Genomic DNA, 27,516 nt, shown 5'->3' on the forward strand with positions numbered 1-27,516 from the left:
TCTATTTTGATATATCTTTCCCAACCGATACCTTGACCTGACTTTTTAACAATATTTTCACTCATAAAATCTGCACTATGAATCAACCACCATACAACTCGACCTATTTCTATTTCTCATTTGCAATGACAATTTAATTTGCAACCTCGTCGAATAGGTTGTTAAATATAGCTAATTACTCCTGCATGGAGAGTTATATAAAATTAGAGAGTCAGTTAACTGAGTTAAGTTCAGTCAAGTCGAGTTAAGCCTTATTCTAGGTAAAGTAGAATTTAGTGTGTGGTTGCATGTCAAGTTATTTTAAGTGATTCACTAGTCGGAAAAGGTTTAAATACCCCTCACTCGGTTCATTCTTATCATCAATATTTGTTTGATCAATTGAAGATCCGACACTCATGTTATTGTGTGTGTATATTTTTTGTTATTTTGTGCCTTTCCTCCTCTTCCTTTCCAAAAAATTGGTATTAGAGCAGACGAAGGAATACAGATCCGTGGAGCCAGCAAAACCAATAAGAAGAGGGCCAAGTGAAGAAGGTCGACAATGTTTTTAAAATTGCATTATAAAATTGTTGCAGGAGTTAAGCATGTGCAAGTCAAGTGCACAATTCCCACTTTGTTAGTGCAAAAACTGTGACAATTTGGTCACAAACTTTCGGTTTGAAAAAATTGAGATATTTGTGCAAGTTAGCTGAATCGGGGGTGCGCAAACACTATGAGGCATTAAAACGTCAAAATTGTTCGTTTCAAGGCATATAAAGGAGTCACATGGGGCCATGTTTGAAATTCAAAGTTTTACATGTTTAAGGTCACGTGGGTTGTTATGACTTACATTAAAGTGTGATACACTTTTTTTTAAATGGATTTTTCGAAGGTTTCTCAATTCAAAGAGCTTTATAAAGTTTCTCATATATTTTTGTGAGTTCTTTATAAAATATACAAAGGTTTTTTTATTAAAGTTGTTTAAAAAAAAGAGAAGTTGAAAGTTTTGTTATTTAAAAAGGTTTTTATTAGTTTTTGAAGATGGCTTTGTCCAGTTTCCATTTGCAATTTCCTTCGTTTATAGGGAAGGATTATGATGAGTGGGCCATTAATATGGAAACCACATTGAAGAAGCGTGATGTTTTGGAATATGTCACATATGGATTTCCATAACCTAAAGATGAAGCGACTAAACGAGCCCTTAGTAATGCAGAGAGGGAACAATGGAAGAAAGACAAAAATAAGAATGCACAAGCGTTGCAACTTATCTAGCAAGGAGTGGACCGAGCAGTGTTCCAGAAAATTATGATCACATCTTTAGTGAAGACAACACGGGAGACTTTGGCCACAAGCTATAAAGGTATGGCCAAATTCAATATTGTTAAGTTGCAGAATACTAGGAGATATTATGGAAGTCTGTAGATGAAGGAGATAGAGGACATCGATTCATTCATAAATTGGGTCACAACTATCGTAAGTCAATTAAAAATATATGGTGATGATATTAAAGATCAAACAATGGTTGACAGGTCCTCATATCTTTTTCTACCACATTTGACGTTGTGGTAGCAGCCATAGAAGAAGCTAAGGATTTGGAAACATTGATAGTTAATGAGTTGATGGGATCATTTCTATACCATGAGGAAAGGATCGATAGAAATAAATATTCCACTTTAGAAACCGCTTTGAAAATCCATGTCTCTATTTCAAGAGGTAGAGGTTGAGGAAGAGGGAGATCGAGAGGTAGAGGATGAGGTGGAATATTAGGTGCTCAAAGAGATGGCAGAGAAGAGCAGGAACATGAAAGTGGAAGCAACAACAGAAGCTTCAACAACAACCAAAGAGTTGATAAATCGAAGGTCAGGTGTTATCATTACAATAAATTTGGACACTATGCCTGTGATTGGAGGAAGAAGATAGTTGATCAAGGAAAGCATAGAGATAATGTCACTATAGATAATACTAACTCTATGTTCATATATTTCCATATCATGCATGAACCTTCTGATAATGTGTGGCTATTATACAGTGGTTGTAGTAACTGCATGACAGGAAACAATAATTTGGTTGCAAATTTGGAACAATCTGTGAAAACAAAGACTGAAAAGACTATGGATGTAGATGGCAAAGGAGTGGTCAACATTCTAACCAGGTAGGGGGAGATGAAGATAATATCAGAGGCATATTATGTCCCTAGTCTCAAACATAATTTTAAGATAAGTGTTGGTCAATTGAGTGTGTTATATATGACAAGCCCCCAAGCAAGCAGCTGATAACTAGGGTGCAGATGATGAGGAACAAACTCCTTCATCTAGTAGTGAATTATAGTGATTAGGTTAGTTCATTTACAGTTGCATGTTCTAATGATTCTAGGTCATGGCACATTCGGTTTGGACACTTGCACTTCTCTAGTTTAAAATTGTTGCAGCAGAAACAAATGGTTAAAGGATTACCTCCCATCAAAGAACCTACTAGTACTTGTGAGTGTTTCATCTTGGGAAAGAAACATCGTGAGAGTTTTCTAAAAGGAGTTGCATACAGAGCAAAGCATCCACTAGAGTTGGTCCATACATACTTGTGTGGACTTATGAGGACACATTCAATTGGTGGAAGTTGTTACTTCCTCACTTTCATTGATGGCTGTAACAGAAAGACTTGGGTTTACTTCTTGAAGCAGAAGTCTGAAACTTTTACAAAGTTCAAAGAATTCAAAGCCTTAGCAGAGAACCAATGTGATTGTAGGATCAACGTATTGACGTAAAATCGTGGTGGAGAATATGATTCGAAGGCATTCCATGATTATCGCAAACAACATGGAATCATAAGACAGTTACAACTAGGTACACACCACAGTAGAATGGTGTAGCAGAGAGAAAGAACATAACCATTATGAATATGGAAAGGAGCATGCTGAAAGGAAGAAACTTGTCTAATGAGTATTGGGCAGAAGCAGTTGCATGTGTTGTTTATGTGATAAACATATCCCCTACAAAGAGTGTGATGAACATAGTACCAGAAGAAGCATGGTCAGGTATGTCTTGCAATGTATCTCATCTCAGAGTGTTTGGATGTGTAGCCTATGCATATGTGCCTAAAGAGTTAAAAGTCAAGTTGGATGATAAAAGTGAAAAATGCATATTTACTGGTTATAGTGAGTAGTCAAAATCTTACAAAGTGTATAACCATGTCACCAAGAAGACCATGGTCAACAGAGATGTTTTGTTCAAAGAAAAAGAGCCATGAAATGGCAATATAGACAAGACTATTGATGCAATAGTGCCACTAATGGAAGAAGAGGATGTAGCAAAACAAGAGCAGCAAGGATCATAAGAGAAGACATCTAACAAAGTCACCCCAGCAAGGACTCCAAGATATTATGAACAACATGGATCTTCAAGTAGATCAACAGATCAAATTTCTCCTAGTAGTCAATTAGGTGATGGATCAAGCAATGGTAAGAAGAAGATCAAAAGTTTGAAATAAATTTATGATGATTTGGATGTCAATTCAAACTTTACATTATTGTCATTCTAACCTGATTCGTTTGAAGAAGCAATAAGAGATGAAAATTGGGTGCAAGCCATGGATGAAAAAATGAAAGTTATTAAAAAGAATGAATCACGGGATTTGGTTGATTTTCCAAAGGATAAGAACCTCATTGGTATAAAATGGGTGTACAAGAAAAAGTTGAAGGAGAAAGGAGAAATTGAAAGATTTAAAGAAAGACTTTTAAAAAAATGATTATCACAGCAACTAGGACTAGATTTTAGAGAAACATTTCCTTGAGTAGCCAGATTGGATATGGTAAGAGCAGTTCTAGCAACAACAAGTTAGAAAAAGTGAAAAGTATAGAAATTAACCTTTATGAATGGAATTCTAGAAGAAAGGTAAAGAAGGTAAATTTTACAAGTTGAAGAAAGTGCTCTATGGACTAAAGCGATCACCTAGAGCTTGGTATAGCAGAATTGATAGCTACATGATCAAGAATGGATTTTGCAGAAAAAGCATTGAGCCTACCTTGTACACAAAGGTAAATGGGCATGGACAGATTTTGATTGTTTTTTTATATGTGAATGAAATGATTTACACTAGAGATCTTGAGTTAGATGAATTTAAAGCAGTCATGAAAAAATAATTTGAGATGACAGATCTTGGTCTCATGAAATATTTTCTTGGCATAGAGTTGAGCAATCTAAAAAATGAGTTTTTATTTGCCAAAATAAATATGCTAGAGATTTGCTGAAACGATTCAGGATGGAAAGTAAACCAGCCCCAGTTGGAATAGGCACCAAGTTAAGTAAAGATGATGAAGGATCAGATGTCAATCCAACTCTATTCAAAAGATTGATTAACAGCCTCATGTATCTCACAGCCATAAGACCAGATATTATGCAAGGAGTTAGTTTGATCTCTAGCTTTATGGAGACTCCAAAAGACACATTGGAGAGTAGGAAAAAGAATTTTGAGATACATAACATGAACTAGAGATTGTGGCATAACGTATGTAAGCACAGGGAAGAAGGATTTGATTGGGTACATATATAGTGATTTTGCAGGAAGTTTGGATGATAGGAAGAGCACTTCTGGTTATGTGTTTCATCTTGGTTCAAGTGTGATAGCATGAACATCTAATAAGCAACCTATTGTGACATTTTCGTCAACAAAAGCATAATATGTAGCAGCAACATCAACAACATGTTAAGCAGTGTGGTTAAGAAGAGTATTTGATGGACTCAAGCAGAAACAACAATGATCAACAACAATATATTGTGACAACACCTCAGCGATTGCACTTTCCAAGAATAGTGTGTTTCATCAAAAGAGAAAGCATATTAATACTAAATATCACTTTATTAGAGAATTTGTCAACAATGGAGAAGTTCACTTGAAGCCTTGTAAATCGAGTGATCAATTGACTAATATATTTATTAAGCCATTAGCAAAATATGTGTTTGAATTCCATAAAAGAAACTTGGGTGTTGTAAGCCTAGCTGAGACATAGACTAATAAACATGCTTAAATTGTCATGAGTCATGTCTTAGTTTAGCGGTCGTAATTAGGGGGGTGTTAAAGATAGCTAATTACTCTAGGATTGGGAGTTATTTAAAATTAGGGAGTAGTCAAGTTCAGTGAAATTGAGTCAAGTGGACTTAAGTCTTATTCTAGGTAAAGTTGAACTTAGTGTGTGGTTGCATGTCAAGTTATTTTAGGCGAGTAGTGTGAAAAAGTTTAAATATCCTCATCAGGCTCATTGTTATCATCAAGATTTTTGTGATTAATTGAAGAGCCGTAGCTAGTATTATTGTGTTGTGAATTTTGTGTTATTTTATGTCTTTCCTCCTCTATCCTTCCAACCTTCCAAGATAGGTTGCCCTTGCACCCTCACGCACCACAACGAGTTATGGGGTGAACCCAATCCTATTGAGATCTAGCCACCAATAACTCTAGTTGTCCCTCATCCTTGGAGTTTTCTTTCCAGCGGGATTATTATGGCAATCCTTATGGCAGCAACCTTCGTCTTGAGAGCACCTCGACGTTCTCCTTTCTCCGACTAGCACATTGATAGTGTTTACAGAAACCACAAACATCCATTAATATCATTTGACCACTCTTGTTGGACAGTCCAGGTCCAACCCGTGCTCGACTACAACTTAAAAACTTCTGGACAAAAAAAATCTTTCTGTGGCCAACTCTATTTCTCTAGAAATCTTTCTGGATTTGAGCGTAGCTTCAACATTGCTTCGTGGTTATCCCAATGATCATGATGGTCCCATTGTTCTTTGCATGGGCAATGATGGTTTTCTCTTTGTTTCCCACGGCAGCAAGATCTCCGTCTATAACTGGGTGCTCTGCAAGGAGAGATTGGTTCTACCCGCTTTAGAACTATGGACACTGTGCGTCCTTGGGTTGTGGCCCAAACATCGTCCCCATTGTGTGAGCTCGTGTCCATTGCCTTTATTCGGTAGGCCCTCTGGATGCCTCAATCTGTAATATGTCCTATACTTCCTTTAACTGGGGAATCTCCTCATCACTGAGCTATTCAACTTTTCGGCATCCCGGTCTCCAATTCCTGCCATTATCAGAGATCCCACGTTGACTTACATTCTACAGTTATCCTTCCTCCAACATCTTGCTGCTATCGCCGCCACTTCACTTCTCATATACCCGCCTATAGCTAGGGCTTACCATCGTGGACAGGGTGCAATTCGGGTAACTTGGGAAACATTTTCCATCTACATTGTAGAGTAGCCACATAAATTTTGTCTCATCAATCTCGCGTCATGGTTTCACATTGTCTTTGGTCGATCTCACGCTGGCTCTGGCTCTGGTTGCTCCACTCTACGCTGGTCGCACTTGGAGAAAAAACAAATAATTCGACACTTTAACATTAGTTGGCTCATCTCCACTCAAGCAGGCTTCACGTTATATGCAACAACACAACCATTGCTTCTTTGTACTTTCCTCCACAAATAGGACGTACATCCACAAGTGTTGTTTTTTTTCTTCACATGGTTTACCAGGTTATCCACTTCACTCCAGCTCTTACATTCACTAAGTTCTAATATATTCACTTTCGGCACATTGTTGTTTCGATTCTAAAGGCTACTTGGAAAAATTATTGGCTTTTTAAATAGGTTAAAAGAGGTTACATGAAGATGAATACCACGAACAAAATTATGGGTTCTCCCAAATTTGGAGCCATAAAATTGTTGATAACTTTACCAGTCAAATTTATCTAAACCGCCCTAACAAACTAAACCACATCTTAACAGTGTTTATAAATCATAAAACATGAACAACTTAAATGTGATATCTGGTCGTACAATTTTCTGCGTGATTTACTGTCATGTAACAATATTCTGCGTGATTTACTGTTCAAATTTAATGACATCAGAGCTTCGCCTGTGCACGACGTATGTGGCTTGTCATTTCATTTCACTTGAACTTCATGAATAAATAGGTAAAGATACATTGTATCGGGATTAAGATACATTGAATGCTGTGAGAATTCACTGAATTTGATTAATGGGAGGGGTCGAACCTCGAACGTGAAACACTGTTCCGTTTAACGGGGAAGTAAAGAGATGCTGATGGATCCATGAGATGTAGGAGTTGGAGCAGCAGCTTGGGTCTCAGATTCAGGTATGGAAGTGGAATTCGGGCGTCTGTCTACAGCGGCATCTATAAAAGCTGGTCGTGTGGGCTCAACAATTCTCTCTGAATTGGTTGTTAACATCGACACAACCTCTGACATGGCCGGTCGTTGCGTCCATGAGCCTTGGGTGCATAGAAGTGCTATACGAATCACTCTTAGCACCTGCTCTCTTGGGTACTGCCCCTCCAACAATCGATCGACAATATCCAAAACTTGATTCTGCTCGAACTGATTCCATGCCTGCATTATCATCAAAATAATCAACAAAATTTTTATAGTCACAGTTAGACGTGTTTCATATACCATAATTCATAGGCTAGGTCTATAATATTAGACACCATTTTACAAGCAAAATTACAACCGTGTTACATATATAGGCTACGTCTATATGAGACTTCTCTGCAGCAGCATTTACAACATTGCGGTTCATAAAGAAATATGAGGGATAAGTGCAAACGTACTCTATAAATACACCATCGGTTACAGATTCAATAGTTTATATATATATAAAAAAATGAGATGAATGCAGCTTTAGACCTTAGGAAAGATGAGTAAACATGCAATAAGCCACATTATCATTTTAGGTTAGTAAAAAGATAAAAGAGAAATAAACTAAAAATAACATTAATAATTCACACCACATAGACACTATCCTCTAAATTATTTTAGAAAAACCAACTTTGAAAAACAAATTTAATTTACTAACTTTGTTTCATAAAAAAAATTACAACATAATTTTTATATCTTTATAAAATACATTATATTACTTTCAAAATGACTAGGAACCACCAACTTCCAACTATAAATTGGTTCTATCATTAAATCTTCACCCAAAGTCCTTTAACACCACTTACATTTTAATATTCCATAATAGCTTCTTAGCTTTCAATAAGAAGAGAAGGAAAGCCTAAATTTTCCTATCAAAGAGGATATGGTGCAGCATGGTAATTAATGTAAGAGTTGCAAAGAGGAGGAAAATAAAGCTTTCCTTAACATGCTAGGAAAGAGGTATCTTGAGGATATGGTGTAGCATGGTAATTAATGTAAGAGTTGCAAAGAGGAAGAAAATAAAGATTTCTTTAACATGCTAGAAAAGAGGTATCTTAATATGACAAATTAGTATGACAGATTAGTAGTGTATTTTATATTTTAGTATTTAAAATATAATTGTGAAATGTTATTTTCAAATGTTTCTTATAAGTATTTTAATTTAGAATTATTTAAGTAATTTTAGATAAATGGATATAAATTAATATACTAATTAAATTAAAACATTAAATAATGAAATATTTATACTTTAATTATTTATATATTTTTAAAATATTTAATAGGTTAAGATACATATAAATTAATATATTAATTAAATAAAAAAATTAAATATTTATATTTTAATTATTTTTTATTTTTTTAATATTTAATAGATTAAAACATTAAAATATGAATGGATGTATTAATAAAAGATACGTTTCCATTCGGCCTGGAGTATGCCGTAAAACTGCTTCTGCTTGGCTAAGAGCTCGTCTTCCTCGGACGTAAGGAAACAGGTTAACGGCCCAAGACCCAGAGGCATCTGGCAGGAGTGAAAGCCTGCTCCCTTACGGACCACCAGCGGGTTATTACAGGTGGCGTGGTTTTCCTTGATAACGGTGATGAGTCAAATTGACATTCGCGGATAGCAGCCAGAGATGGTTGTCCTCACTGTTGGTTTGACACCTGAGTTTGATAGGTTTTGCCACCTTTGGAAAAAAAAAAAAAAAAGATACGTTTCCATTATTTTTATTTTTCCAAAAAATTCATATTTAGTTGTTTATAGATATTCGTACAAATATGAATATATATATATATATGTATATAGATATATATATTATTCTAATATTTAATATATTAAATTTTTAAAATATAAATTAGCATATTACTAAAAATAAAAATACATGTTTTTTTTATTTTTCAAAAAAAACATATTTAGTGTTTTCTGGATATTTGCATCCTATATTATTTACTGCATCATTAAAACCCACTTTCTGGTCGGACATTCGTGGAGTGATGACATTTTTTCTATGACCTGACCTCACATTCCACAACAGGAAGGTAATCCTAAAAATTACTACTCTCTGGAATAGGTGGACAAACTCTTTCATTATCACTAGACCCTGCAAGGAGTTTGGCTTCCATGTATGTAATAGGTGGTGGTTTATGTGGCAATGTTGTTGTTGTTGCTGCTGCGAGGAATGCTTGTGACATCTTTTTAATGAAAGATTGTTGATATACAACTAGATGCCCACGTACGTTTGGGTTTAACGCGATTGGAGTAACTGGAACTTTTGTCAGTCCTCAATCTAATTTGTCAACTTCATTTGGACTTGTTAACATCGACTCCCTACTCTCTGAGTAGCTTCAATGGTTTTACAAGCAGTATTTTTTCACAGAAAATCGACCTCACTAATCCACTGGTTTTCATTTGTTTAAATTTATATTGGTAGGGGGAAGATTTAAGTGATTTGACTTGGGTCCGCATCACAATACTCTTCTGCTGACAAATCTGTCCCAAGCATGGTTTCAAATTGAATACGTGGTGCAGCTGTAGGTGTTATATATTTTTCTTTTATATAACAACACTTACTTGGTTTACTCTATTGGGGTACAATAGGTCGGCGTCGTACCTTGGTTTTTGTATTGCTGGTATTTTATATATGATACAGTAGATTTTCTGGACGCTGTTGCAATCCCAAAACATTCTCTTTTGGGATTTGCTGATGGATTCGCTGGTTTAAGTGTCCTTACTACCTGAAGATCCTTTATTGCTATTTATGACCATACATGCCGGTTCTTAATAGCTATTTATGATCATAGTTGTGCCGGACCTGACATCTTATTGAACACTCATTCTGGATGGACCCTTCCGAATCAGACACATCGGCACAAGAAGCTTTCATCAGGGCCACGTTGGAGGCTGAGAATAAGTATCCATAAGGCATGGGATTTGAATGGGTTGGTGGGCCAGCACCGCTGCACTCATGGTGCCTGGAAATGACTCCTATGGGGAGGCTAGGTGGAGAACATGCATCAACCGGTGTACAAGTGCAATATCTGGAGGCTGGTCAATGACATAGCAAGAACAAACAACTTTTCATGGATATTGCAACCCCGACTCCTATGCTATGTTTTTGCTATGATGTGCTTATTGACCAAGTCTCTAGTAAGAGGAAAAGGGCACTCATGTGGGTAAATGGTATTTCTCTAATCCAAGTGAGGGACAGATGCAGGACTGGATAGCTTCGAAGTGGAAATCAATGTTAGGGTATATGCCAACGGTGGTGAGACTGATGGGGGGTTGGTACAACTTCCAATTCCTCTGTGAAGAGGATTTGCAGAAAATTAAAAAAGTTCCATGGATAAAGGGGTGCAGCTTCTTAGCATTGCATGCATGGTACGTGGGGTTTAATCCCCTGAAGGAGATGCCAAAAAACAAGTTTATCTGGGTAAAATTACCAGGATTACCTATTGAATTTTGGACTATGCAAGTTCTGACGGATATTGGTAATGCTATTGGTCAATGTATATACGTTGATCCACAATGTTTGGGGGCCAAAGATAAGTGAATTGCTTGGATATTGATTGAGAAAGATTACTGTGGTAGTTTTTCAGATCATATTGAGATTAAGTGGGAGGACACACAATTACAACAACGACTGGACTTTTGGGGCATTCCTTTCCGGTGTCTTATATGCCACCACACGGGCCACTTTATGGCACAATGTCTGCACAAGAGGAGTGGAAAGCGCATGTACCACAAAAGAAGGAGAGGTGATGAACAAGTCAAAGGTGGCGGTATGCTGGACTCCCAGATAGTTGGTTGTGGCAGGACTCCTATTTCGGATATGGCTATGCGTCACACAGGTATTTCACATATCACTACTATTACCCTTGTTGGAAATTCTCCACTGTTAATTTGAGCTGAGTCTAGGTCGGGTCTGGTCCAATCTTCCTCTTTGGAAATGGGGGTGAGTTCCCCGCCACTCCCAGATAACATTCCCGTTATATCTCGCCCTGAGTCTCTCCATACCTCCACTTTTCCAGCTCATAGTCTACCTTACGCGATACCTTCCACGTCCCACATTACCTATATCCCCTCCCCTAAATGTCACCCTACTCCCATCACAGTTCCACCTTGCATTGACCGACCCATCTCTCCCATTTCACCAGTTGCCTCGCCCACCAACTCAGTCGACAGTGACCTGGAGTTTCTTTTGCAGTGGAAGACATTGGACTTACACATGCTCACCATCCACAAGCCATCTGGATCCACATCCCCTGTAATTAACCTGACATCAGCCGGAAATATTACGGTTCGACGGAAGAATAGCCGAGACAGTCGACATTTCTAGGGACGACCCCGAAATATCCCTTTTGAATCTTTCGACTCTCGTTCTTTGACAGATGTCCCCATTGCATCTTCATCCTCTCCACGGGCCCTTAGAGCAAAGCAGCCCTTAACCTGTATCCCATGAATTACATCCTGTCAATGAACATCTGGGGATGGGGCCGTCCCACAAGTATTTGGCCCTAAAAGAGCTTTTCTTTTCGACCCATCCTTTCATTATTCTTCTACAAGAGACTATACATTTAGTAATCTAGGTAATAAAATAGTTTAGGAAAAAGTTACCTAACTAGTATATGGCGGCCTCTGATGTGGACGACCTGTCTGGGGGACTTGTTGCATTATGGGGATGAAGGCATATTCATGCTTTGCTGGTATCCTCTTGGTGGGTAATATTAGAGGTTTGCCTGACCGGATTCACATTTTGAACATCTATGCCCCATATAGGGATAGAGGCTTATTCTGGAAGAAGCTGGTGGATACTCAGATATTTGAATTAACCACTCTGATCATGGCAGGGGATATGAACTGTACAACTGGTGTGGATGAGTTATGGGGAGGTAATGGATGAGCAGGCTCGGTATTTGCTCAGATAAAAGATATCATTATTGATTATAACTTCATTGATATTAATCCTTGTAAGTTCGGGCTAACCTGGGACAGCGAGAGAATGGGAAATGACTATGTCGCCAAAAGACTGGATCGATTTTTTCTCCAGGAACAAGTTGTCGAGAACTTGGTTTTGTCCAATTGGACATTGTTGACAATTTCATATCAGATCACTGACCTAATACTCTTGGCTGGCGCTGTGGGGATGTACGCGTTGGAATTCCTTTCAAGTTCAATTGGGTATGGTTGGCGGACCCCAAATTTGACAAGATCATCTAGGAACACTAGAAAAGGAACATTTCAAATTCCTCTTCCCATAAGATTCATATGCTACAAAATCTTCGTGCCCTAGAAAAGGTGGTTAAAAGCTGGGAACGCAAACAAATCACATTACAAAAAATTGAATTGATTGAGATATCAGAGGCTTTGTCTTCTTTTCGACCTCAGTTGTTAACTCAACAACTATTCGGGGTGGTTTGGGATAAAATACACTCATTGGAATAGAAGAGGAATCAAATCTTGCAGCACAGGGAGGCGATATGGAGCCTTAAGAGCAGGGCTATATAGATACAGGAAGGCGACAAAAACACAAAAACCTTCCATATGTTTGCTAACTATAGAAGGAAAATCAATTCTATATGGGAAATTGTCGATGAAGTGGGAAATAAACATATGACACAACAAGGGATTAGCAGAGCGACGATTCTGCATTTCGAGAGGGCCTACAATCGTAGGGAGCATGAGAACGCAGAAGACCAATTTGGGGGATAGAGGAGTACCCACATATGTTCGAGGAAGAAAACAACAACTTGTGCAAGGAGGTTTCGAAGGAAGAAATTTGGGGGTTACTAAAAACCATGAAGTGTGATAAGATTCCTAGCTTGGACGGCTGGATGGTTTAATTATTCTCTCATTTCTTTGACATCTTCAAGGGAGAGCTAGTAAATATGGTGCAGGAATCAAGAGATAGAGGTTATATTCATCCACGTATCAACTCTACGTACATAGCTTTGATTAAGAAGAAGGAAAAATCGATTTTTTATCAGATTATTGGCCCATTTCTTTATGTAATCTTATCTATAAGATTATATCAAAAAAAATTGCCAACAAGATAAGGACACACTACCAAAGTACATTTCTCTAGAACAATATGGTTTTTTACAAGACCGGTAGATACATGATGTGGTGGCAATCGCACAGGAATGCATACATTCTATACATGGAAAAAAATTAAATGCAGCCATCATGAAAGTGGACCTTCAGAATGCATATGATTACCTCGACTGGTGGTATTTGAGGATGATCCTCCATAAAATAGGAATACATCACAGAGGCACAAAAAGGATAATGGCGTGTGTCACAAATGTTCAATTTGTTGTTGTGATCAATGGATACCCAACTAGATTCTTTGGTGCTAGGAAAGCGCTCAGGCAAGGGTGCTCCCTCTTACCACTGTTGTTCACATTGGCGATGGACAACCTTAGCTTGAAGATAAAAAAGGCGGTTGATAATGAAGAATTCAGGGCACTGAGCTTGGGCAAGGATATCAAAATCTCACACAGCTTCTTTGTGGACGATGAATTGATCATGGGTTTGATTAAGCAATATGACTGGTATGTACTATCGCATACCTTTAAAATATTCGAGAGGGCATCGGGGCTCATTATGAATGTACTCAAATCTTCCATTTTATATGGCTCCTACAACATGGATGACATTGCATTTATACAAAATCTATTTGGGCTTGAGGCAGTCTCTCTGGAAGGTGGAATAAAATATTTTGGATTTCATATCAAACCTGGTAGATATCGAAATCAGGACTGGATGTGGTTGATAGATAAATTCTATAAAAGGATTACAGGTTGGGAATTTAGATGCCTCTCCCTAGGAGGATGAATTACACTCACACAAGCTGTTATTACTCAATTGGGAGTATATTGGGCTCATTTATACCATCTCCCTAAGGTTATTCTACATAAACTGAATCGTCTCATGGCACAATTTATTTGGTCGGGGACGATGCGCTCCCACAAATAACATCTGGCCAGACCGGAGCTGATAACCATGCCAAAGCGCATGGGTGGTTGGGGTATATTAAACCTAAAGCTATTTGGATGGGCTCTACTGATGAAAGATCTTTGGAGGGAAATATTCGGTGCTGGCATATGGGGATGTATTGTCAGGAAAAAATACTTAAAGGACAAACCTTTACTATGTGGATGCACAATAGTAATGTCAAGGTCTCTATGGACTCAACTATATGGTGTAGTTTATGTAAAATTAAGAACTTATCCTTAAGGAGCTTGTGCTGGCGTTTGGGAATGGGACACCATATTATTATGGGACTAGATCATATTATGGGTATTGATACACATGATATGTTTTCTATGGAGTTGATACAGAAACTAAACAGGTGGGGTATTATTTTCTAGAATCAAGTACCAATACCAATATGGAAAAATGCTAGAGATCTAGGATTGACGGACCAGATGGCACAAGAATGGGAGCATGTCAGGCAGATTATGAAAATGACTTGTATTTGCTGGGATGCGAAGGGTTATCAGATTACATGGAATGAGAAGATGAAGGCTGGAGGAGTGATGGTGGTGGATGCATATAATGCCCTTTGCAGACAAGAGACACAATCTATTGAGGTATGTTGGTTCTACAATTTTTGGAAAACCAAGATGCCTATCAAAATGATTGCTTTTATTTGGCTTGTATGGCATAATAAGAATCTTATATGGGGGAACCTAAAAAAGAGGAATTGGCAAGGGCCAACATATTGTGTACTTTGTAGACATGCCGGTGAAGATAATACACATCTATTCCTAACTTGTCCTGTTGCCATAATGATTTGGGAACACATTGTTGCATATGTGGGTTTTCCCTACATACGTTTTGATAATATTGAGAACTGTTTGATTTGGTGGAGTAATAAAAAACCATCTTGGCATACGATCCCCCTTGCTATTTTCTGGGAAATATGGAACAAACGCAACATAATTATTTTTGAAAATGCCCTGGGTGATGTTGTGTAGATGTTGGACAATATTAAGCAATGGTATATGATTGGAATTTCACAGGATAGTGGTCAAAAGAAAAAGGTAGAGAAGAGCTATGGTCCTGATATTACATACCTGACTGGTTTTTTTGATAAGGCAGAACAAAGAGGCATATGTGGATGTGGATTTTGGATCAAATTTTCAGAGGTATAGGAATACTGGGTACACTGGGGAGCCAGTAGAGGCTCGAATATGAAGGCAGAAGTGATTGCCTTATGGGGATTATTATGGTTCACTACTTTCCTCAACATTTTGAGTATTCATATATATGGAGACTCTAGGACCACTATTGAGCACATCCATGGTAAAATCAAAATTAAATAGCCTATGTTGAATGGATGGCTATGCCAAATAGAGCCGATTTGACATACTTTAAAGGACTCAACTCTACAAACATAGGACGAGAACAAAACCAAAACTCGATGGCATGCATATCATGATCGTGACGTATGAACACAGAGTGGATGTTGGTTTGCTTCCTTTGCCCAGATAAATCATCTACTAATGCAAGGAATCCTTGACGTGTTTTATGTTGTTTTTTGTATACTTTTTGTGATTTTGTGAATACTTACAGGATGATATACTACAAGCTTTCTTGAATGCATAGGATATGTTTATTTTTCTAATGACACACAGAGGCTATTTTTCCTTTCTACCGATGTGGTGCAAATAATCTTGTACAAAGATGCTCTAGGATGGGATACTGTATAGAATGACACAGCATATGTCGGGTTAATATTTAGTTGACGCTGACAACTATGAATGTAATATGTAGATGACATATACTTGGGTTGCTAGTGACTCCAATTTATTTTACATAAATAGTGATCACTGAAGGGATACATCAAATCAAACATATAAACTTTATATGCACTGCATTTTTGTTTCACTATATCTTACTGAAAAAAAGAATACCGTAAAAGATTCTTATGAAGGAAAAGTATAGGGGAATATGAAGAGGTATCTTTCTCACAAAAATGATTCTAAAAGCTACATTATATAACAAATACTCTATTACACTCTAGGATGTGGATAGTTATAGAAGCTAAGTTATATAACAAATGTTCTATTTCAATATAGAGTGTGGATAGTTATAAAATACTATTATATTGTTAAATTTAAATATTATTTTTTATCCATTTTTTATATTGAATTATTTTTTAATATAAATATAGATATTATAATTTGATATATAAATAATTAAATTTAAATTATTTTTAAAAAGTTAAGATATTTTGGAATTTCAATTTAATTATTAATAATTTAAAATTTAGATATTCGAAATTTAATTTCAATAAAATAATTTTAATAGGAAATAAAAATAGACAAAAATTTAAATTAAACTTTAATCTTTATAATTATATAATTTTTTCAATGGAAAATTCTAATCCTTACCATTTTTTATTTACAATTTTATTTTTTTCAATTTAATAAAAAAAGTTGAATGTTACGAATTCAAAGGAGGGATGATTTTTTTCACATTCATCATTATTTCTGAGGAGGGACGATTCGATTCGTTTTCATCATTATCTTTGTGTGTCCTTGTTTGCATGTAGGCTATGGATCAAATGGATTATTGGTGTTGCATTAACACCTTTTCTTGAAATTTTTCAGTGATAGGAGAAAATGGATCAAGAAAACATGAATTTTGGACATGTCTCTGCACTTCTCTTCCATGGTATGCATATAGGCGGCCTTGTATACCTAGACCAGGAAGATAAATCCAAGATGTAGGGTATGATAAAGCAGCGAGCAATGAGATATTGAATGTATATAATGAGAGGGTGGTATCATTTTGGTCAATTTCTTCATCCACTGCAGGGGAATCACATGAAAGGAATAGGCGTGATTATGAAAAATCCTATTCCTGATTCATCGCTTGCAGAATGGGAAGAATAACACTAGCAAAGCCAACCCAAAGCTGGTATTCAGTGTTCACATGGTTAAAGCCAGAATGAGATCTTTAGATTATTTAAGAGTGCTATAATTTTTATGAGGTGTAGATCAACTTTAAGCTTATGTCGATCGTTGATTCTCATAATATTTAGGATTTGGACGGAATCGCATGAACAGAATAGGCATGATTATGGAAAATCTTATTTTTGATTCATCACTTGCAGAACGAGAAGAATAACACTGGCAAAGCCAGCCCAAAGTCGCTATTCAATTTTCACATGGTTAAAGCCGAAAGGAGATCCTTAGAGTATTTAAGAGTGCTATAATTTTTATGAGGTGTAGATCAACTTTGAGCTCATGTCAATTGTTGATTCTCAGAATATTCAGGAATTGGATGGAATCTTATGAATGAAATAGGTGTAATTATGAAAAATACTATTCCCGATTCATTACTTACAGAACGGGAAGAATAGCACTCGCAAAGCTAACCCAAAGCCGGTATTCAATGTTCACATGGTTAAAGCCAAAAGGAGATCCTTAGAGTATTTAAGAGTGCTTTAATTTTATGTGGTGTAGATCAACTTTGAGCTTATGTTGATGGCTGATTCTCAGAATATTCAGAAATTGGACGGAATCACATGAATGAAATAGACGTGATTACGAAAAATCCTATTCCCGATTCATCGCTTATAGAACGAGAAGGATAGCACTGGCAAAGCCAACCCAAAGCCAGTATTCAATGTTCACATGATTAAAGCCAAAAGGAGATCCTTGAGTATTTAAGAGTGTTATAATTTTTATGAGGTGTAGATCAATTTTGAGCTTATGTCGATCGCCGATTCTAAGAATATTTGGGAATTGGACAAAATCGCATGAACGGAATAGGCGTGATTATGCAAAATCCTATTTCTGATTCATCGCTTGCAGAATGAGAAGAATAGCACTGGCAAAGCCAACTTAAAGTCGGTATTCAGTGTTCACATGGTTAAAGCCAAAAGGAGATTCTTAGAGTATTTAAGAATGGTATAATTTTTATGAGGTGTAGATCAACTTTGAGCTTATGTAAATTGTTGATTCTCAAAATATTCGAGAATTGGATGGAATTGCATGAACGTAATATGCGTGACTATGCAAAATCCTATTCCCGATTCATCGCTTGCAGAACGAGAAGAATAGCACTGGAAAAGCTAACCCAAAGTCGGTATTCAGTGTTCACATGGTTAAAGGCAGAAGGAGATCCTTAGAGTATTTAAGAGTGCTATAATTTTTATGAGGTGTATATCAACTTTGAGCCTATGTCGATTGCCGATTCTCAGAATATTTAGGAATTGGACGAAATCACATGAATGGAATATGCATGATTATGCAAAATCCTATTCTCGATTCATCACTTGCAAAATGGGAAGAATAGCATTGGCAAAGCCAACCCAAAGCCGGTATTCAATGTTCACATTGTTAAAGCCAAAAGGAGATCCTTAGAGTATTTAAGAGTGGTATAATTTTTATGAGGTGTAGATCAACTTTGAGCTTATGTCGATTTCTCATTCTTAGAATATTCAGGAATTGGATGGAATCGCATGAACAGAATAGGTGTGAACATGAAAAATCCTATTCTTGATTCATCGCTTGCAGAATGAGAATAATAGCACTGCAAAGCCAACCCAAAGTCGGTATTCAGTGTTCACGTGGTTAAAGCCAAAAGTAGATCCTTAGAGTATTTAAGAGTGGTATAATTTTTATGAGGTGTAGACCAACTTTGAGTTTATGTCGATTGTTGATTCTCAGATGTTGGAAATAATAATCCCAACCACCGCAATAAACAGCCTGACAACAGCCATACTTGTTAGACGTATTTTTGTAGGTTGCGTCTCTGTTTGAAGATGGAAGGACTGAAGCCAGGCGTGAACCATTCTGAAATGCAGCAAGGAATTTAAAATAGTCAATGTACTTTGGTAAATAGATATGGGCAAGCATTCATTCAGCAACCATTGCCCACACTCTAGAAACACCTGCGTGATTCTGATTACACTCAACAACAACATCATATTAATTTCCCTCTGTCATGGATTAAATGTAAAATTGTATGTTGACCTATATATGAATGTAAAAGTCATTTTGTAATGGGTTAGAGAGTAAGAGGTTAGAAAAAAAGAGAGCGCAAGTCTCTGGGGAGAAAATGGTGGAGAAAATTTTGGTGGGCGCGTGAAAACAATAATTACAGTATTTTACTGTGTGTTATTCCATGTGAAATTTTAATTTTTACTTAGTGATTGAGCCGCAGCCTCTTGTGAATGTATTTTCTTGTTTTAGAATATAATACGATGTTTTATTGTGTTGCTCCAAACCTACTTTGTCATTTTTTCTGTGAGCAAATATTATTCATAAGTCTCTGAAATAGCTTCGCGGTGCGCGAAGGTAGCTGCGTGAAATCAGATCTGTAGTGCACGAAGCTAGCTGCACGAAAGTAGCTTCGCGAAAGTCAAAGACTTCTACCCCTCCATGAAAATTAAAATTCCTAATTTTTTTTTAACATAGTATGAAAGCGGGTTAAGTATTGTTAGTGTAAAAACAAGAGTTTTTACTAATAGTGAAAATTGTTTTGAGCGCCGATTGTTTTTTAGCATATTTACCAGCAGGTAGAAAGTTTTTTTTACGCTCAGAAATGGAAACATAAAGCACAAGCTTGACTAATCCTCAACTACCTCAGTTTAATGGAAAAAATTACGATTATTGGGCTATTATAATGAAGGCCCTATTTTCTTCTCAAGACATTTGGGATTTGGTGGAGAATGGTTTTCAAGAACCAACAGATTCAGCAGCATACAATGCCTTATCTCAACAAGAAAAAGATGTGTTAAGAGACAACAGGAAGAAGGATTCAAAAGCCCTGTTTTATATTTTCCAAGCGGTTCATGAAAGTATTTTCCTAAGGTTTGCAGCAGCAACGAAGTCCAAGCAAGCATGGGACACCCTTTAGACAACCTACCAAGGCATGGAAAAAGTCAACACAACAAAGTTGCAAATGTTGAGGAGATATTTTGAAACACTTCCTATGAAAGAGTCTGAGAATATAGACTCGTTTTTTACACATGTAAGTGGGCTGGTTACTCAAATCAGGTCTCATGGTGAGACACTTAAGGAAGGAAGAATAGTTGAGAAAGTTTTGAGAAGTTTGCCAGCAAGGTTTGAGGCCATTGCTGTGGCCATAGAAGAGACAAAGGATCTCTCACAGTTCTCAGTGGATGAGCTTAATGCATCACTAATCTCTCATGAACATAGACTAAATAGACCAGCAACCTCCTCATTGGAGCATGCCTTCAAGACACAAGTATCATTTGTTCAAGGTTGAGGCAAAGTAAGATCATATGCTAGAGGAAGAGGAAGAAGCCCACATAGAGGTGGAAGAAGCAGCCCTTCAAGCTCAAGTGGAAGAGGCAGCAATCAAAATCCAAGTCAAGGCCCAAGCCAAAATCAAGCAGAAGGTCAGAGGTATGATAAATCTCAAATTTAATGTCATTACTGTAAGAAGTATGGTCATTATGCAAATGAATGTAGAAAGAAGCAATATGACATTAGTAACAAACCAAGTGTAAATTTCACAAGATAAAATCAGAACCATGATAGCATGTTTTTAGCTTGTAATGTAGCACAAGAAAAACAGAGTGATATATGGTATCTAGATTCAGGGTGTAGCAACCACATGTCAAGAAACATAGAAATGTTTTCTGATCTAGATGAAAGTGTGAAATCTGAAGTGACATTAGGGACTATTAGCAAAGTCTCTGTCATGGTAAAATGAAGAGTTAATATCCTAACAAAGAAGGGGGAGAAGAAATACATCTCAGATGTTTACTTTGTCCCCGATCTCAAACATAATCTCATGAGCGTTGGACAACTCATGCAGAAAGGCTACAATGTCTTCTTCAAAAATGATGTGTGCACAATTTTGGATAGGCCTCCAAGCAGACAACTGATTGCAAAGGTTCAGATGACAAACAATAGAATGTTTCCCCTAAAAATAATATCAGATTTGCAGAAAGAAGGTGCACAAGCACAACTATCTATGAACTCACAAGAAGATGGAAGAAAAGAGGCAGTTGTCACACAAGTAAACTTTCAAGCAGAGATAAAAGATGAAAATTGGTTATGGCACTTGAGATTTGTACATCTCAACTTTGGAGGTTTGAATTTGCTGCATAGGAGAGACATGGTGAAGGGAGCACCACTCATAGAAAAATCAGACAACATATGTGAAGGATGTATCTTGGGCAAGCAACATAGAGAGACATTTCCAGCAGGAAAGTCAGTGAGGGCAAAGGCACCTTTGGAGATTGTCCACTCAGATTTATGTGGACCAATGCAGACACCATCAATTGGTGGCAGTCACTATGTATTGACCTTCATAGATGACTACACAAGGAAGACATGGGTCTTTCTCCTAAAACAAAAAAGTGAAGTGTTTGAGCACTTTCGCCAATACAAGGCTCTTGTTGAAAAGCAAAGTGGACACTACATCAAAGTCCTTAGGACTAACAGAGGTGGAGAATACATCTCAAATGACTTCCTTCAATTTTGCAGGGATTATGGAATTCATAAGCAATTTACAACAAGATATACATCACAACAAAATGGTGTGGCAGAAAGGAAGAATATGACCATTATGGAGATGGCAAGGAGTATGTTAAAGGCAAAGCATTTGCCAAATGACTATTGGGCTGAAGTTGTCGCTTGTGCAACATATATCTTGAATAAATGTCCAACCAAAAGCATCCAGAACATTGTTCCTAAAGAGGCATGGAGTGGAAGAAAACAAAATGTCACTCACATGAGAGTTTTTGGATGTGTGGCATATGCACATGTCCCTGATGAGTTAAGGAAGAAGTTGGACAGCAAGGGGGAGAAATGTATATTTGTTGGATACAGTGATGAATCCAAGGCATACAAGCTCTACAATCCATCAACCAAGAAGGTCATAATCAACAGAGATGTGTAGTTCATAGAAGAGGAAGCATGGGATGGAAGTTTAGAAAAGACAGTCAATGTCAAAGCATGCATACCACATGAGGACAAAGAGGAATTAACAGCAACAAGTAATTCCTCAACAGTGACTCCCTCTACTCCTATTCAAGCGCAGCAAAGCAGGCAACAAGCAATGCCATCAACAAATAATAGGACAGTTTTTTGCAACCAAGCAAGCGCTTCTCCAAGCACACCGCAAAGCGCGACATTGAGTGACATGTCAAGCCCATCTTCAACAAGCACAAGAAGACCAAAGTTCAGAAATTTAAATGAAATTTATGAGAAAAAATAACATCTACCCAAAAATTATCAGAAGCATCAGTTTATAAAATCAGAAGGCCATCACCTGGTGGTTGAAGCTTTGGAAGTTGCTGACATTCTAATTTGAGTTCTTTAACTGCTGCAGTCGCTTTTGCTGACCATCCTTCTCGAAGATGTTTTCTAATCGGAGCTGTCTTTTCTGACAATCTGGGAATATATCTGTGCACATAATTCAAGACATCTAAAAATCTCTGAATAGTTTTAGTGTATTTTAATTCATCTGGAAACTGAGACAGTTTAGTAAGAATATGGGGTTGCATTTGAATTTTCCCATTAACAACATTAATCCCCAAGAAATCTATACTGTCTTGAAATAAAACCATCTCAAGGCAGATTACTCTCATAGCAGATTTGGTTTCAACAATTTGACTTTGATGTTGAATGGATACCTGGTAACTCTAATTTTTAAGCAGATTCTTTAACTAGAGATATGAATAAAGCTTTTGTCACAATTCCAGGAAGCTTTTTTATAATACCAGGAAAAGGACCCCAAGATGATAATTTCGGCACTTTTGTTGATAGATTTAGACTTCTTGAAAATCATGCAAATCATTTGACAGAGGAAATCAAGAATGTTGTAGGTCAGCGATTAAGGAGAAATTAGTGAATTCGATGATGTCAAGCATGGCATTCTAAAAATGTTGGCATATCTTTGGGACTAGATGCTGATTTGGTAAAAATATATCCATTCGTTACAATAAAATCATACTTCTCAAGAATAAAATCCATTCGTCTCTAAAAGAATGCAGGGGAATTTTTTAGGCCAAATGGAACCACCTTCCACTGATAAAAACCGGCAGGGCATGTGAAGGCAGTTTTGTGTCAATCCTCTTCTTGGATTTGTATTTGGTAGTATCCAGATTTCATATTGAACTTACTGAATACTTTGCTATTTTGAATTTTTTGCATGATGGTTTCTGTCCTTGGTAAAGGGTAATGAAAGCCCTGAGTTATAGCATTCAGAGGTTTATAAATGATTACAATTTTGGGCTTAACTCTGACTATTTCTGAGTGATTTCTGTTGATAACTACTGTTCAATAATATTCGAATCTATTTTGAAGTAAGTCTTACTCTGCTTGAGTTCCCATATTTTTGATATCAGAGCCCCGTTCAGTTCAAAAGTTTATAAAATATAGACAGAGTCTAAAGCCAGCCAGGAAACCTTCGAAAAGCTTTTGTTATACAATTGCTGAGTAGATAAAAGCTGCTTTAGTCAATCTCTGGTCTAGTTTATAACCATGTCAAACTTCTTAAGATCATTCTCTAACATAGATAGACGAACTGTTACTGAAGTCGATTCTCGTTCTATTGAAAATGATCATATTGAACATGAGAAAGTTGAAGATCCCGAGAACTAGAACCCACCTGTGTTAAGTTCAAAAGAAATTTATCAGGTTCCATCTCTGTTCAGTCTATCAAAAAAGAATTATTTGAAAGAAGTCGAATTGAAACTTAAGATTTTTGGTCCTTCTGTACAGATTGTTGGTTTGAGTTTGTTCTCAGAAGATGAAATTTAAAAATTCAAAAAATATGTTCTAGAGAAAAAGTTTTCTTATTTGCATTTTGGAGGGATAAGGATAGGACTAGCCGCACTGTTTCATCACGGCCTTAATACTCCATGTATATATGAAGTTTTTGACACCAGACATCAGAACTATGACCATGCTTGCATCGGAACCATATTAGGAAATTTATCCTCAGGTTGTCAGTATGGTACCATTTACCCCGATTATTCTATTAGTCTGTCTGATGTTCATCTAAAAGACTGTTGGAAATTATTAGTTGGTGTCCAAGGTCTTGAAATGGTAGAAGATAGTGAATTCCTTTCAGTATTAGTCCAAACATCTTTCCAGCTTACAAATACTATTCATCCCAAGTTAAAGCAACCAGTGTTAAAATATTGTGTCACCGTAGGAGTCAGTAATGCTCAAGTAGAAGGAGTTCCTTATGATAAAGAATCCCTTCCTAGTGACTGGTATATTTAGTATAAATCTTTGGCATCAACAGACACCTCAAGAAATAGAACAAGAAGAATGTCTGTAAGCGATGGTCGTGTCCGTATATTACCCGATAGATCATCAATACCCCGACCAATATTTATGCCACAAAAGCATGTCTTACCAGCGATTCCCGAAGTTGAGCAACCATTGACTAGCAGTCGCAAATCTTTTTCACGAAATGTATATAACCATCCATCACAAGAAACCACTGTATCTATTCCGTCAGACCAGTTGTATATTCCTAAAGAAAAGCCATTCCTTGCTATTAATAATATGTTTAGAACATATGTATCTAATTCCTCCCCTATAGAAGAATTCCAATATGCAAACCATAGATATGTCAAAGGTGGAAAATGGCCACCAAAAACCAAGTTTTGTGTTCTTCTTCTTAATCCAAATAGCCACCCACTAGAGCTGATTGTGCACCATTACTTGAACATAATTCCCAAAATTCTAATGATCTTGACCAGATCTATCAAATCAGAAACTATCTAACTACCTGGTGTGCACACGCGGAAGATGTCCTTGATGATTTGGGTCGGCAATCAGATTTGATAAATGCTAATCTTAGGCTACTCTATGAAGAAAAACAGTCTGAGAAAGATGCCAAGGAAAAAAGGGAAAGAATAAAACAGAAGAAGAGGGCTAAAGAAATTCCAAAATTCACTTTTGATATGAGCACTCCCAACTATTGGGATAAAGAAGAAGAGGATGAAGATACAGAAGAAGCATTCACTACCACTAGTGCAGAAGAGTCAACTTCAAAACTTTCTGGTAAGTTGACTAGTGTAAAAAAGGAGGCCTATAAAGCCGATAAACAATTTTCTTCAAAGAAAGAAATTATGACTCTAGACCAGGCAGCCTCTAAATTTCCTTCTTTTATCTTACCCTCTATAAACAACCAAAATAAAGCTCATGTCTTGAAAGAAGTCCCAAAATACCCGCACATTGAAGAAGATTTATATGCTGCAAATACCAGTGGGTATATTCTTGATTTAGATAATTCATCCAATCCTGAAGAATCAATCAGGATATGGATTGGTGCTCTGTATCAAATGCAGGTCACCACAAAATTAGATAATTTTTCTATCATGGTCCTAGCAGAGAAAAGAATGGCCGGAATTGTATATGATTGGTGGATAGGACCCTCAGATGAAGAAAGAAGAGCAGTCATGGAAGCAGGACTGGCCACTCTGGAACTCTTATTGAAAACTCAATTTGTACCTGAGCCAGTAGATGAGAAAAAACAACTCCTTACAGACTTAAGTCGTATGGAATTAAAAGATCTAAAATATCTTGATCAATTTGGTAAAGATTTCATGGCAAAGGTCTTTAAGGCAAATCTTTCCAATGACATTGCTCAAAAAATTGCATTTTTGTCTAAGCTTCCAAGTAATTTGGGAGATCTAATCATGAAAGATCTCGATGTCCAGAAAAAAATGAATAGATCAAATCTATTGGGTTGATCTTCTCTTTAGATGTACAAAAAAGGTTAAATATCTGTGCTGGCAGAAGAAAGCACATGATATTACACCTAGTTCAGAGGTCTGTAAAACAATGCTGCCCTGGACACCCTTTAAAAAGAAGAAGAAATCAAAGAGATATGGAAAATTCAGACCCAAAAGAGTCTCCAACCCCCGGAAGCCTTTCAGAAAATTTAAATTTCTGAAAAAGAGAAAGAATCCAAGAAACAACAATTGTTGTTTTATCTGTAAGCAAGAAGGCCACTTTGCACGCAAATGTCCTAATAATTCCTCTTCCAAATTAAAAGCTTGTGTTGAAATTGAGGAATTTCAAGATGATTGGTCTTTAGTTGCTTCAGAAGATGAAGTTTCTGATGTATATATTCTAACAGAAGCTTCAGAAGATGAAGATATTAGTCATCCCACTGTACAAAAGATGAATATTTGTAATTATTGTTCATATAGTGATATTTCTGAAGAATTGCACTATAGTGATCAAATAGATGCAAGTGAAACAGAAGAAACAGAGGAAACTACAGATGTTTCTGAAGATGAGTTTGAAGCTCCATAAGTTTCTGAAGAACTGCAAAAAGGTAAGCAGCTAATCCCAAAACTGCCTGAACTCAATTCTTTTTGTCCTTATAAAAAGAATACTGCTGCCTCTACCAGTTTCACAGTCCCAACACTTAATAGAGTAGAAGAGAATGCTCTCTTAAAAAAGATTATAAAAACCAATAGTCTGATCTATATTCCAGTCCAAGTACAAGTTTGCAATGAATGGATAAATGTAGATGCATTCCTTGACAACGGAGGATTTAATAATTTGGCTCGACCCTCTTTACTTAAATCTCTTTGGAAGCCACTCCAAAAAATTCTAGTGTCTGAAACTGTTGGTGGATCTGTTCAGTTAACACATTATGTGGATAACATTCCTTTGAAAGTTGGGGGGAGTATTGTTAAAATTTCTACTATTCAACATTTTGATCCATCTGCAAGTTTAATGCTTGGCATGCATTTTATCAACTCTGTGCTCCCAATCACTATCAACGAAGATAAGCTGATAATCAATTTAAAAAAGAAAGCTATTGTTGTGCCTAGACTATCTATAGAAAATTCTGAGGCAAGAAATGAGAATAGCCAAAAGAAAGTCGGCGCACGCAAGCCTCTTAAAGACTCCAATAATTGGCAAGAAGTCTTACAAACATATGAGAACAAGATGGAGTCAAAAATAACCAAAAGGCCTATATTGACCCAAAATGGTCCGCTAAGCAGATTGCTATGCATAATAGATTGCTGGAAAGTTGTTCAAATAATCCCCAGCAATTTTGGACAGTCGAGAGTCCAAAACAAGAGATAGTGACTCTACACGACAATGGAGTCAAAGGAAAATTAATCCCATGCACTCCTGCAGATGAACAAGAAATCAATAGACAAATAAGTGAGCTGCTCAATATGAATCTTATTGAACCAAGCATGTCTCGTTACTCTTGTTCAGCGTTTCTGGTCAGAAATGACTCAGAAATAGTCAGAGGTAAGCCTAGAATGGTAATCAATTATAAACCTCTAAATGCTATAACTCAGGGCTTTCATTACCCTTTACCAAGGCCGTAAACCATCATGCAAAAAATT

At 36.8% G+C, this 27,516-nt stretch overlaps 1 protein-coding gene across 1 annotated transcript in view; it reads right to left on the bottom strand.

Annotated features, from left to right (window-relative positions):
- Positions 1 to 6,721: 6,721 nt before the first annotated feature.
- LOC149183164 (PR5-like receptor kinase) overlaps positions 6,722 to 27,516 on the bottom strand; it is an 83,199-nt gene continuing 62,404 nt past the window's right edge. The window contains exon 11 of the mRNA XM_089417059.1: positions 6,722 to 7,375. Coding sequence (XP_089273185.1) covers positions 7,046 to 7,375 — 330 coding nt within the window. The 3' untranslated portion in view covers positions 6,722 to 7,045. The remainder of the gene's footprint in view (positions 7,376 to 27,516) is intronic.

The sequence above is a fragment of the Pinus tabuliformis genome, chromosome 3_2 (assembly GCF_031772625.1).
Source record: "Pinus tabuliformis cultivar Carrire ecotype Pingquan chromosome 3_2, CPIR1, whole genome shotgun sequence".
Classification (NCBI taxonomy): domain Eukaryota; kingdom Viridiplantae; phylum Streptophyta; class Pinopsida; order Pinales; family Pinaceae; genus Pinus; species Pinus tabuliformis.